The sequence below is a fragment of the Marmota marmota genome, unplaced genomic scaffold, assembly GCF_001458135.2.
Source record: "Marmota marmota marmota unplaced genomic scaffold, marMar, whole genome shotgun sequence".
NCBI lineage: Eukaryota > Metazoa > Chordata > Mammalia > Rodentia > Sciuridae > Marmota > Marmota marmota.
The window spans coordinates 26,521,934-26,536,860 of record NW_026000142.1 but is presented as its reverse complement, the minus strand read 5'-3'; the positions used below and the strand labels follow the sequence as shown (position 1 = coordinate 26,536,860).

Sequence of the window (14,927 nt, the reverse complement as noted above, 5' to 3'; positions counted from 1 at the left end):
CTTGGCAATTCATACATTTGAATCATTGGGGTATAATTTCTCATTTATCTAATTGTACAGATTGCAGAACCACCCACCACCATTGTCATTTTTAACAAATAAAGCCAATCTCCAAGTATGGAAATTTTAGAAAGCTGTTTCCATTTGTCATTGCTATAATCAATGTTTCTATAATATGCATCTTATGTATCTGTGCACTTGTCTAATAATTTCTGAAGATAAATTCCTAGAATCAGAATTGCTTAGTCAAAGCCAAGCCTCCATCATTTAGAGTGTGATTTTAATATTTTGCTTTAGTCCTCTATGGATCAAGATTGCAAACAAGAGATAAGACCCAGACAAATGAAAAGAGATAATTAACAGGCATGTTGTTAAAGTTGACACTCACTGCCAGGGCTGTTTCCAAAAAGATCGTACCAAATTACATTTAAAGAACATTATGACTGAGGAGCCGATTCTTAGCACTTGTCAATATTGAACACTGATAATATTTTTCATTTTAGCTACTTTATGTCTCTTAATTTTTATTTTTGATTATTAATAAAATTAAATGGCTATTTGTGCTTACTGGCTATTTGTATTTTTATATGTGTGGAAGCAGATTTTTCATGTACTTTTTCCATTTTAAAGAATAGGGTTAATCTTTATAATTGCTTTGTAGTAGTTCTTCATATTTAGAGAATGGATAGCCTGTTATGTTAAAAACATTCCCCCACTACAAATTTGTTGTAATAGGTTGTTTTTAAGGAGAATTTTTTTCTTCCCCAAATACAAGTTTAGAATTTTTAAGCAGCGGAATTCTTATGATGTTGTTTTATTGGTGTTGTTCTATTGGTGCAAATGACATTTGAAAGAAATATGTATTTTTTATATGTAAACTTTCAAAAAATAAATTAAATTTGTTAATTACCTCCTTTCGTTTGTATAGGTCTTCACTTGTTTTTTGTTTGCAATCTTGATCCACAGAAGACTAAAGCAAAATATTAAAATCACACTCTGAATTATGGAGACTGTAATTTCCCCTTCATAATTCTAACAGTTTTGCATTCTGGTCCTTGCTCTATGGTGGGCAATATGTGGAGGCCCCTGACTGTCTTCACTTCTGTCAGCTTCTCCCCCGATGGCACCCACCTCTGTTCTAGTTGACAACCTCAGCTTCAGTTAGAAGGATTTAGTGAGGACTGGGCTGAGGGGCTAAGCTCTTCCTCACTCTGCTCTCAACACACTTTCCTCTAGCATGGTTTCTTCCAGAAACCCATTCATATTTCAGGTTCCAAAAATGGTATGGCATTTCCTGCTTCCTGGTGCATCATTCCAAGGTCAGAAGGAGAAAAAGAGTAAAACATGTTGACTTTGATGAACTATTTAGTAGTATTCCTCTCTGTTTCTTGACTACATTCTCTCAGCCAGTTTCTCAACGGTACTTATTATCTAACTAAGAAATTCCCAGATATCACATTTATCTTATGTAAACATTTTTTTAACTTACTTTATTCAATCTACAGCCTCAAAAAAATGTTTAATTCCTCTACATAATGCATTTTGTCACGCAGTTATTTAATACTTCACTTAAAGAAGTTTTTATGGATTTTTAAGTGACCAGATCCATCCTTATTTATTGAGTTAAGATTTCAGAGTTAGGTTGGCAATCAAAGATATTTTGTACTCTATGTGCTTTTGAGCATCTGTTTTAGGTTCTTTTTTTATATATATACTTTTGTTCCTAGCACCTGCTTTGTTTTGCTTATCTTTATCCTTCCTATATAAAGTAAGTTTATATTTTTCAACTTAATTTTCATCCTTATTCTCTCAGTTTAGAAATTCAAATATAGCTCTTTAAATCAGGATTAGATAGTTTATGCTAGATAAACTCTTAGGCCAACAAAAAGTATAAGTCAGGTTCTTTGGTTGTTAATAATTCAGCTTTTACAGAAAGCTATCTCATTGCAAACAAAGATCAGATTAAAATTGAGCACTCAGTAGAAAATATCTCCAAAAGGATTAGACAACATTTTGTGTGGGAAATAAAAGTGGAGGGACCGAGTCCCCTAAGAGGTGTGGCTATCTGTACACAAAGGCCATCACCACAAAGGAACATGACACTATCTACCCAGGTTATGAGCATCTACAGGGTACTACTGTAGGATGGGTGGGTAAATAGGACACAGACACCACAGGGTAAGGGTCCTCTACTCCTTGTTTAGGAGTCCAGAGTTCCATTTGTAGTCCAGTCACTTACCCAGGTCACCTATTCACTCAGACCAATTCATCTAGATGCCATAAGCTAATTCCAGTAATTTTTTTAAATCTAGTTTAACATTTGTAGAAATTTGTTGGTGAGACACCGGTTTTGAAGACTGCTAAGTTTCAATTGATAAGTCTTCATTTGGCCTTTTTTGAATGAAATGTTTAGCGATTGCAATAAATTGTGGGAGAGACAGACAACCCTCTGCTGAGTGACAGGTAGATGAGGAGTAGTTACAAAGCACAGTCCAAAATGTGCCCCCAGAGAGAGGAGGGAGAAGATGAGAAGGAAGGACAGAAAGGACAAGCTGTCAGGTAGAAAGTGGGGGAGACCTACGAACCAGAGAGGGGAGAAAAAAATCTTCTCAAAACTCTAGTGGTGCCTGCTGGTCTCTTTATCAGGCAGGTATGTGTGTGTGTGTGTGTGTGTGTGTGTGTGTGTGCAGACAAGGTATCAGGGTCTATTTTCATCTACAGTACTTCCTGATATTTATGTGGGGGTGAAGGCAATCAATAAACTTTAGCTATTTCTAGCTTGTCCTATGTCTGTCCCTGCCTTCAAAGCATCTGCTGTCTCTTGACTATCCAGAACCCTTGGATTCCTGTTTTTCTCACATTGCATCATATCATCTACAGAGTTACTTGGGTAGAAGTGCCTTGCCTGATCCACACTTAATCCTCTATTCTTAGGATGTACCCTTTGAACATCCTCTGGGGTCCTTTCTATTTCTCTACCTTGCTATTCACTTCCTTTCAGAAAGGAAAGGAAGTACTGGTCCATGTAGTCAGGCCTGACAGCCCTGGCTGAAAAGATTTAGCATGGAGGGGAGAGTTAGGGAGAGAAAAATACATGAGGCTGCATTGAAATCTCCTTTTTCCCCTTCTAGCTGTGAATAGCCATGTGCATTATTTAGAGAATACTTAAGCAGAGCCATTTTAAGAATTTTTTAAAGACCTTGATACTTTTAATTTTGGAAACTCCATCCCACATCACAGCAAATATACTAAAATGCACCTGTGTTCCACTATGAAGTACAAATATTCTTAGTTGTTAAAATCTTCAAATGGATTTTACAATTTTGTATTTAAATTTTATTTGGCTACAGTAATGCCTTTAATATACATACGGCTGTGATTTCTCAGCGTACTCAGGAATCTGAACAGAAAATTATTTCTAAGATTGTGAAATTCTATGAATAATAAGTTTAGTAATTAATGAAGTTGGCATAATGTTGTGTTTTGTAGACATTAAATTAAAATTCATTAACTCATTTTTTATTTTGCAATTTTCTTGTCCTATTTTGGAGACAATACACATTTCCTAGACCTTGGACTTTTTCCAGACCCCTGGAAAGCTTGGAGCTATAGCATTATGCCCAAAAAGAGTAATGGAAGAGCTTCCTAGGCAGAGATATAGCTAGTGCAAAGGTGCTGGGGGAAAAAAGAGTTTGGCTTGCTGGAGCACCAAGAAAGAAGAACATGACTGGGTTGATTTGGTGAAAGGCAGTGAGGTAGAGGTGGAGGTTGTAGAGGCTGACACAGCCAGGTGACCCAGGGAAGACCAAGAGGATTTTTGTGAACCATTTTCCAGAGAAAATAATAGCCTTAGCCTACTGAATTCCTGTTTCAACAGACATAACTTCAGATCTCACCCATCAAATGTAGATTTATTTTTTGATATTGTTTTGTTTAGTGGTTTGTTTTCTTACTTCTGAAGTCTTGTTTAGTTACTTAGTCCAAAAGGAAGATTTTGAAGGAGATTAACTTTGAGAAATTAAAGATTTAAAAATCAACCCAGTGGACATGAACAGGTAACATGAGTCGTGGAACACAGCCATTATATCCTTTTCTTAGGCTGATCCTCCAAAACATGTCCTCCAAAACAGATCAAGGGGTCCACTTCTCCATGGCCATCTTCCGACTCCAAGCACCATGACAACATGTGCAGATGGTGCTACTGACTTCCTCGATAAGCTCCTTCTACTGCTCTCCTATAACCCCCTGCCTCTCCACACAGCAACCATCACTATTTAAAAACATAAGGTCACATCACTCCTCTGCTTCTCCTGCCTCCTCAGGCCCTTTGTCCTCACAGTTCCCTCTGCCCACCTGCTCTTCTTCCATAGCATTGTCAATCATCATTCTGAACTCTAATGCCTCCCAGAGGGCTTCCCTGACCCTCTCACCTAAAATAGCCCCACTCTCCTCTTCTGCCACCTAAAACTAACTTGATTACCCTCATAGCATCATAATAATCAAGGATATTATTAAGAATAGGAACTTGTTCCTGGTCACATATCTGTAATCCCAGTGGTTTGGGAGACAGGAGGATCCCAAGTTCAAAGCCAACCTCAGCAACTTAGCAAGACCCTGTCTCAAAGACTTGTTTACTGTTGCTATTGTCTTCCAGAATATGAAAGCTCCATAAGCAAAGGGCTTCTCTATCTTTATGTCCTATACTGACTGCTACCCTTTTAGTACAAATAGTGCCTGTAAAGCCGTTGATGAACAATTGAATGTATACACTATTCTACAAATAAATGAAAAATTTCCTATAATGAGATCCTTATGGTGAAAAAGCCTAATACATAGGCTCTATTTTAGAAATAAATCACTTATAAATCTATTTAGGGTTAAACTCAATAGCAATTTTATAGAGGCATGGAAAGCCTCAGCTACTGAGAATACTCTTCACAGCTGTTGAGAATAATAGGAAGTGACTGCAGTGTGTCACTCAACATATTTACCTTCTCTAGCAGTTAAACTTCCTAGACCAGTCAGTAGTTCACTAGGAAGTAGCAGTTGAGGTGGCTCTTGGGAGCTGCCTCCTCCCAACTGACTTCCTTCAGCAGAACAATTTTAGCTGTTTTGATGCTCTTTTTAAGAGTCATTGTGAAAAGAATCCAAGTTGTTAAAAACAAAAACAAAACCTTAAATAGAGGAAATTTCTATATAAGTTATAGATTGATTTTTAATAAAAGAAAAATCCTGTAGAAATTCTACTTGGCTATTATTTTTATTCTATGTCAATTCATTTTACAAAGGGTTGTTTAATAGTTTTCCTCTTAACCTGAGTAATCAAGGACATCTACAGTTTCAGCAAGGCACTAATTGGAGATCTCCTTTGTCCAAGTTTACCAACAACACAATCTTTATATTAGCATCAAGAAACTTCTTTGACAAATTTCATAGACTAGTAGAAAGGAATAAAGATCTGGGGCTGGGGCTGTGGTTCAGTGATAGAGTGCTTGCCTAGCATGTGTGAGACACTGGGATCAATTCTCAGCACTGCATATAAATGAATAAATAAATAAAGGCCCATGACAACTAAAAAATATTAAAAAACAAAAAAGAGAAAGGAATAAAGATCTGCATGTAGTAAAGACTCTGGTTCATACATCCTTATTTAAAAAAATTAACCAATATTTAGAAGAAGAGGCATATATCATTTAAAAATGTGTAGTCCAGCTGGGTGTGGTCTGTAATCCCACCAAGAATATCAAAAGTTTGAGGCCAGCCTCAGCAACTTAGTGAGACCCTGTCTTGAAATAAAAAAATATAAAGGGTTAGGGATGTGGCTCAGTGGTAGAGCATTCCTGGGTTCAATCTCTAGTACTGAAAAAAAAATCAAATCAAATAAAAAATATGTGGCCCAGTGCTTGTTTAATGTGTGACAGATCCCAGTGCAGATCTGAGTGTCCCTACAGATGCACCTGAAGTCTAATGCATCTGTAGGGACACTACTAGGTGATCACCAGGTCAGTCTGGAATCTTGTTGGGTTGTTCATCACTGTACATCATTGTTTCCTGATGGTCCTTAAAACCTGGAAGTACCTTAACAAAAACTTAATAGCCTCTCGAGTATAGATTAAAATTTCACCCATCCTTCAATTCTGCTATAGGATTATATAATTATTATATAACACAAAATTATTGATTTTCTTCCATCATTAGTTAAGCTATAGTACAATTTTCTAGCTCATGGCAAATGAATTGTATTTAATTTATATTCTGAGATAAATAGGCACTTAGCATCCTTTTTCATCGGAGGTTTTTGCCTGGGAAACCATTGCTTCTCATAAAATATACAAACAATTTTTACCTTGTCCATATCATAGATACCCCAATGACACAAGAACACATACTTTCTTGTTTTTTGGTACCAAGGATTGAACTCAGGAGCACTCGACCACTGAGCCACATCCCCAGACCTATTTTGTATTTTATTTAGAGACAGGGTTTCACTGACTTGCTTAGTGCCTTGCTTTTGCTTAGGCTGGCTTTGAACTTGAGATCCTCCTGTCTCAGCCTCCCAAGCTGCTGGAATTACAGGCATGTACGACTGCGCCCGGCCAAGAACAAATACTTTTTAAATGTCAGGAACACACAGAATTTGTCAGTTCTTTCTGACTTGGGCTACCCATCCTGAAGCTGTTCTCTTTGTCTTCTCTCTCCGGTTTCCTACATTTCCAGGGCTGAACATACCACCTCTAGCTGGTGTGAAAAGCTAGGCTTCAAAAAGCATCCCATCCCTTCATCACACACCACCCAGTGCTACTTGTTTTGCCCTCACATCTTTTGTCATTCACAGTGAATTTCACTTCTTACACATTGCTTTTATTTTCTCTCTCATTATTTACTTTAGAAAATCTTTCTTTCTAAAATGTGAATCTAACAGGACTAGTGCTAGTGATTTACTTGTATAAAGAAAAAAAAAGAAAGCTTTAATTAGCAATAAATAAAACATTAGACTTAAAAAATGAGCAGCTTTAGTGTCCATGAAGTTCTCAGGAGTTTCTTTTCATGTTCCTGCAAGTTTCACCTTTTACTAAATCTCCTTTTAATTAAATCTGCTTTTCTTTAAGCACCACTAATAATAAGCAAAACTATAGCTCTTCTAATCCTATCTTAATTTTTACTTTAAGTGTTAATAGGGTCACTGTACTTTTTTTGTACTTTTATATTGCAAATAAACTATGTTTAAGTTATATTATAAGACAAATACGCTTTTAGGACACTTTTTTTGTGTGTGGGATTTCATTGTAACATAACCACCCACCATTCACAAAATCTTATCTATAAAAACATATTCAGTGTTACTGGAATATAATCCACTTATACCGAGGTGATCATTGGTATTTAAATAGGAAAATACTGACAAAAATAAGTATAGGCACTATGATCTTTCTTTTGCACCAACCAAATCTATTTTATACAAGAAAAAGCTTACTTAACATTTCTATTTGAATTCTTTAAATTTTAGAGGCATGGTCTTTTGCATTATTCAGGCAAAATGTTGTTTACTAGCCTTTAAAATTCAAGAAAGTTTCTCATAATGCAGACCTACATATGTGAAACTACAGATACCAGCTTTTTCCCTTCAACCAGAGAAGGGAGTGGAAAAGGCAGATAGACGGTAGGCACTTTCTATCTGTGACCTTACCTAAACTTTATAACAATCTTGGGAACAGAAACTATTGCCCTCATTTTACAGATGGCAAGCTCAAGTTCAGAGAAGCTAAATACATTTCACTCGACTTCTGATGTTACTGCTTTGACATTGGGACATGTTTGGTAACTTCAAAATGAAGCCATTAAAATGTCATCTCTAGAAATCACAAAAAAAAGTGTGTGTGATGGTGTTTCTCTATGCTCCACCCTGAGCCCATTTTTAGGGGCTGGCAATGGAGAGGATCAGGTAGAGGGCTGAGGTTAGAGTTGGAATGAGGGTGAGAGATGCCACCAGGTCATGATGAGCTGGAAGGCACATACTGAGAGAGCAGGAACTGGAAGTCAGGCATGTCTATTGTACGTTATTTACTAATAAGGTTTAGGTATTTCCTAATTTTTTTTTTTTGTGTGTGTGTGGATGCATACCAGGAATTAAACTCACGGGCACTTAGCCACTGAGCCACATTCCCAGCCCTATTTTGTATTTTCTTTAGAGACAAGGTCTCACTGAGTTGCTTAGTGCCTTGCTGTTGCTGAGGCTGGCTTTGAACTTTCAATCCTCCTGTCTCAGCCTCCCAAGCAGCTGGGATTACAGGTGTGCACCACCTTGCCTGGCTCAGGTATTTCCTATTTTGATAGAGTTGCTTTAATGCAATCTTTTTAACATAGGTTGATCAAGATACACTTCTCAAAATGGTTAAAATTTGAGAATTTAGTTAAAACTTCCCTGCTTTGATTATCCAAGCTTCTCATTGGAATTGCCTGAATTTCAACTCAAACCTATGGCCTCAAAGCCCAAGCTTATACCATACCACAACCACTAAAAACAACTGCCAATTCCAATACAACAACTGTCACCTCAATATGCATACATTTAAAACCAAAGCTGTACATGACAGCAACGTCCTTTCCACTTGTTGTATCTGGCTAGTTTATTAGATAGGAAGGAGAAACACTAATGTCCTTTACTATGAGCACTAACAATCTTGAACAAACCTCAATCAAAAGTATTTCCCTCTGGGATCTTCAAATATATGTAATAGGTTTTAAAATTATTTTTAAATCCGGGAGCAAGCAGAAATTCTGACTTCAGATATGGTGTATGGAAGAAAGGAAACTACTACTAAGAATTAAAAGCAACACATTTCTTTACTTAAAAACAATGTGCTCTAGCATGACAAGCTGTAAAGTGATTTACAACATATTGACAGCAGTTCTTCTAATGAAAAAGCAATTGTCCAAGTATTCTCTGGAGAATGCTCTCAGTAACAACAATCCAAGCTCATGGAAAGTCATGAGTTAGAAAATGAGAACCAAATGAACTCACAGCTGGGAAGAGCCAACAATAATTAATTTAATACCAGCCATTCGGTGTAGACCATGTCTACATGTCCCTCGAGAGAAACAAGGTCACTGGAGGGCAGAAGCCACGTATTCAAATATGTTTAAAGATTTTTTTTACTTAATAAAATAACATGCTTCAAAGATTTTATATAAAAAACCTGATTTTTTAAGATGAGGAGGCAAGAATAAATAGTTGGTCAGTATCATCACTTGAATTTCAGTATAGGACAAGTGTTTCTGAAAAATGTCACCAAAGTGACTTCACATTGAATTTTGGACAATTCATTCCTCAACAGCAGCAGAAAGAAAGCAGTGTCATTAAAAGGGGTTTTATTCTGACTCACTGGCTAGGAAAATGGGAACAGTTTGAGATCGTCCATGTTGTTTCATTTAAATGAACAGCAAGCATGTTTCATGTCCTTATTAAAACGGTTACTGTGTTTTTCTAGTCTCATTATCACTGCTAGAGTCTCCCCTCTGTTGTTCCACGATCAAGACAACTCCTTTTTGTTTCAGAGAAGATCAGAAAGTCAAACCTGATTGCTCACATGTTGTTGTTAATAAAATTCCTATGGTGCTGCTCAAGGTGCCCATGGGGATTGCATAATTATTTATATTTTCTCATGGTTTTCTATAATTACTGTGATTGTACTTTCACAAACTAAATGTATCTCCATCAATTAAAGCAGTGGTGGGTTAAGAATATTCATCAGACTTGTGTGAAAGGATATTGTTCTTAGGGTTTTGATCAAAGCACAGAAATTAAACTGCTGTTATCATGCATTCAACCCAAGTGTTAAATTAAAATGCTCAGCAACTTTGGAGTTTATTTGAGCAGATGTTAACTATTTATGAAAATAAACAAGATACAGGACTTGCATTCATGATAGGACTCTTTGTTGTATTAAAAGTGGTAGAAAAAAAAAGCACTAATACACAAACTTATGGGATATGTCTTATGGTATGTGACCAATTGGAATTACTGTTAATTCAGGTCAATTAAAAATTTTACAAGCATAAAATTCTAATGAATTGCATTTTGGGCTTACATATTTATATCTTTCTATCTGTTTCACCCCTTACTTTCCATTGAGGCAAGAGAATGAAGGAAGAGCCTCTATAGAAATAAGCATCTGATGCTATCAAATTGAAAACATAAAAGATAACCTTTCCTACATTGAATAGAAATTTCATTCTATCTAGCCTGACATGCTTGCAGCAAAAGTGACCGGCTGTAGTTCCATCCCATTAGCTGTCATTTTGATGCTAGAATTTTAGCCTGCTGTGTGTGAAATGTGACTGTACATGCACAATTCCCATCAAAGGTAATTTTCTGTGCAATGGTGTGTAAAATTTACCTCTAATTATGATAAGGTCACTGATGGGTCATTTATGATATACTCTCCAGAGACAATGGTGGTGAATAGCTTTCAGCATGACTCATCTGAAGGAATTAAATTAACTCAATAGAAAAGAAAAATCTCTAAAAAAATTATTCCCCAATCAGGTCTATAGTTCTAAAGGAAACTAGAGCAGGGTAGTATGCATAGTGGTGAAGGTTGTGGACTTTGGAATCATGCAGACCTAAGTTTTAATCCAGGATCTCTGAGCCCACATGAAATGGCCTCTGAGTATCTTGTGGTCTCCCTCCTGGACATGTGTTCTCTCACTAAATGGGTTCCGTGTACCACGGGCCTCTCTCCTGGTCCTTGAATAGGCCATGGTCATTCTTGTTTTGCGGTCTTCATACCACATTTCCTCATAGTTGAAATTCTTTTCCTCCAGATCCCCACATGCCTAGAACTTCCTTGTTGTTCACTTTCCAATATGTAGAATGTATCATTCCACTGTCTGAACTATCCAAAGGTTGTCTTCTCTGCAAGGCATGTTGGGAGTTCCCTACATCATGTAGTCAGCTCCTATCCCAGTTAATCACTGCTGTATCATCTGGCTGATGTTAATGAAATACTAATCACAACTGAAAGTATTTATTTACCATTTGCTGTATAATCAAATTTCAATGTGAGCATAGGGGGGATTTAAAAATTAAGGGTGTTATCTTAATTAGGATATTCCACAATCTTGAAACCCCATTGGCATTAACTATATGAGTCACTGGTTCAATATTTCTTGATTAAAAAAAAGACATCTCGGTTACTAAATCAGGGCTGAAAAAAACTTCTTGGAGTTTGTATAAAACAGCACGAAAACAGAACTATTTATGAGAAAGTTTGCTAAATAGTCACCAGAGTGATTTCACTCTGATCTTCATGGACCTACATGAAGGAAGAATATGGTAGTCACTTTTATTAGTAGTACTTTTTTTTTTTTTTTTCTACCAGGGATTGAACCCAGGAGAACTTAACCACTGAACCACATCCCCAGCCTTTTTTATTTTGAAACAAGGTTTTGCTAAGTTGCTGAAGCTGGCCTTGAATTTATGGGTGCTTCTGTCTTAGCCTCCTGAGCTGTTGGGATTATAGGCTGTGCCACCATGTCTGGCTCATTAGCAGCACTTATTGATGAGGGTTTTATATGTAATTGTGGAAAACAAAAATTTGAGATTAAGGAAGATGAAATTTCATATTTATTTAAATCTTTCTATTTTGTTTTCAGTCCTCCTCTGAAGACATTTTATTTGCAGGCATAATATTCACTTGTTAAGTGGTTCAGTAAGTATTTGTTAACAAATGACTAAATACTAAATGAACTGGAAGATCATTCTTTATGTTCCAATACCTAATGTAAATTATACAATGAAAATGATGAAATCCTTACCAAAGGGTCCAGTCATGGCCACAGTATGGCTGAACATTTCCAAGGTAGAATCCTAGAGATTGAGTGACCTCCACAAGATTGGTAAAATCAAGACTAATGCTGTTGAATAGAACAGAAGTCATGATAATTTCATCAATAGCCCACACGTCTTCCCCCTGGGAAGAATGATATGGTTGCCACCATCTGAACTGAATTCCAAACTGTCTTGCATCATCTGGTAATTCTACAGAGATTATTCTAAAGAAAAAAAAAGTTAAAAATTCAAATTACTTTGTTGTCTTAATATACAAATATATATATAGCAATACAGTTTTATCCCCCTGAAGTGTAGTCTTAAGAACAGTTCTATTACAAATATTCTTTTGAGATGTCCAGTTTCTTGACTGACATCTCAAAGGATGTAACAATGTAACAATGTTTTCTAAACCCATCCAAATATGTGACCATGCTCATTCATTTGCTCTCAAAATGGTGAACTCAATACAACACAGTAGTCAAAGTGGCAGGATTCATGGGAGTTTGGTGAAAGATCTCGTGGCAGCTCATTACATATTTACATTTTGGGGCTAGAACCATGGCACTTCCTCATTCCCCAGAGTTTAGCAAAGTGCGTATAGGTCACTTGCTGTGTCATGGCAGCTACGACAACAAACCTGTATCTGACAAATGGGGAAGAAAATTAAGAATAATATCTAATTTCCAGGAGCAATTATTGTACACAGCAGCAGGAACCATACATTAATTGCCACTGCAATGACATCTGCTTGAAAGCTCCATAAATCACAGTACCATGCTGCTCACATCCACACACAGGTGAGATGTGAAACAAACAGCAAATGGAACATTTGTCTCCATCAATGTACAATTAAACTCCAGGAGAGGTGCTTGCAGTAAATGCATACTGAAGGGACTGCAATCGCCCTCCACTCTCCTCCCCATTGCTTAGCAAAAAGAAAAACTTCCTGAGACAAGTTGAGATAACTCAGAAATAAACTTTAAAAACTTCAATGTCCAAGGCAGAATTTAATGGAGAAATTAGGTTGATTTTCATATCTTTGTTGTATAAAAAACCATGTCAAATGATATGTATAAGAATGTAATTTCTTACATATTGAAACTATTAAAAACAATATCCATTTTTTTCCTTTAAATAATCTGTACATGGATATATAGGGCAGAAGAACATGACTATCTTTGTTAGTTATACAAAAACTGGAAAAAAAAAACCTGGAAGGACATTTTGGTGCATGAGCAAATGCGTGTTTTAATAATGAAAAATCAATATGCAAATATAGAAATCTAAAATTTTTTAAAAAAATTTTTAGTTGTAGATGGACACAATACCTTTATTTTATTTATTTATTTTTATGTGGTTCTGGAGATCAAACCCAGTTCCTCTTGCATGCTAGGCAAGCACTCTACCACTGAGCCACAGTCCTGGCCCCAGAAATATAAATTTTAAAACACTTCTTAAACTATAAAGACATAGCAAAATACATTTGTGACCTTTAAAGACTTTCCATGATCTGCTAAATTTTTTATACTAATGGAATTTATTAGAGTAAAACTAAGGTAAATTAATTTTCATTTTACAATAAAATATTTTTATTAGATAGATACATGTATTTATTCATAATAAACATACAGAGGCTAAATAAAGTTATTAAGTTATATTTAAACTGGCTAACCAATGAAAACATCAAGTATTGACAATAATTTAATTTACTTCGACCTATTATTAGAAAATTATAATTTTCTTTTTGGTAATAATTTTTAAAGGAGCTAATATTCTCTCTTAGGAAAATAAATATTATGTTTAAAAATAACAACTGAAAATAGATTTTCCATGAAAATTTTAAAGAAAACAAAATATATATGCATGTGACAGTAGTAATTAAAGTGATCAAGTTAAGACTCTTCATCTACAATCAAACTCTTGGGTTAGAGTCCTTGTTCTGAAACCTAATTATTGGTGATTTTGCAACCATAGAGAGATAACTCCATGTGCTTTGCATCTTCATGTGTGAAATTGATATAATGATATCCATAAAGTAAGGATCAGGGACTTTCTTGCCTGTTTTCCACTCTTATGTCTTAGTACTTTGTGCAGTACCTGGCACATAATAAGGATTCCAGGAGTCCTTGGTGCATAAAGTGTTATTACCAGTATCCCTGACAGAGATGCAAGGACAGGCATGAGAAGGTTAAAAATTATTTTTAGGAGCTCGGGTTGTAGCTCAGTGGTAGAGTCCTCGCCTAGCACTGTGTGAGACATTGGGTTTGATATATATAAATAAATATAAATAAATAAAATAAAGGTACAATTGACAACTAAAAAATATTTTAAAAATTACTTTTAGGTTAAGCAGATTCTAAGTGGCAATGACAGGATTTGAATCTAAGCAGCTTTGTTCTAGAGCCTTATTCTTACCCTCTATATCACATCTTGGGGTGGAGTGGGAGTTTGCTGATTTCACTACTCTTACATATCAGAGTGGCTGGTTAACATAGCTATAGGACCATTTGATTTGAATATGACTAGATAAGAACCCAGAAACTTAATTCAACTTTCTGTCTCAATATCCCTTTTTGTGGGTAGGGAAGAAGTTCACGGATTTCTTTTAAAAAATGTTCAATAATTATATGTATTATGAAATTGGATGACATGATAAAACCAGGAAGAAATCAAATACGATAATCAAGATATAAAAATAAACTATGATTTGATCTTATAATAACTTTAGAATATAAAAAGCCCTATAATTAAGAAAAATCTAGAATAATTTTAGTCTCAACAGCAATATTTTACATTAATAAAGGTACCAATTAGTTCACAAGACATTCTAGTCAGTTTGAATTAAAAGACTAATTTAGATATATTACTAAATTTTAAATTTTATAAATAAACAGATTGGGTTCTTTTATTTGCTGAATCATAGACAAGCAAATTATCTGAAATTGTCTAGGAGTAACAGTGGTTAGCCAGCGAGCAAATCTAATTTATGTATCACACTTCATTTTCAAACAACCACGGCATAAAAGAACAATATGGAACTCACAGCAATTATAGGAAGCAATTTATACTGAAGAAAATACAGAAAATGACTAAA

At 35.6% G+C, this 14,927-nt stretch overlaps 1 protein-coding gene across 1 annotated transcript in view; it reads right to left on the bottom strand.

Moving 5' to 3' along the window:
* Nucleotides 1–14,927, bottom strand: part of Reln (reelin) — a 470,436-nt gene that overhangs the window by 129,259 nt on the left and 326,250 nt on the right. The window contains exon 21 of the mRNA XM_015488375.2: nt 11,818–12,054. Within this exon, the coding sequence (XP_015343861.1) occupies nt 11,818–12,054 (237 nt within the window). The remainder of the gene's footprint in view (nt 1–11,817; nt 12,055–14,927) is intronic.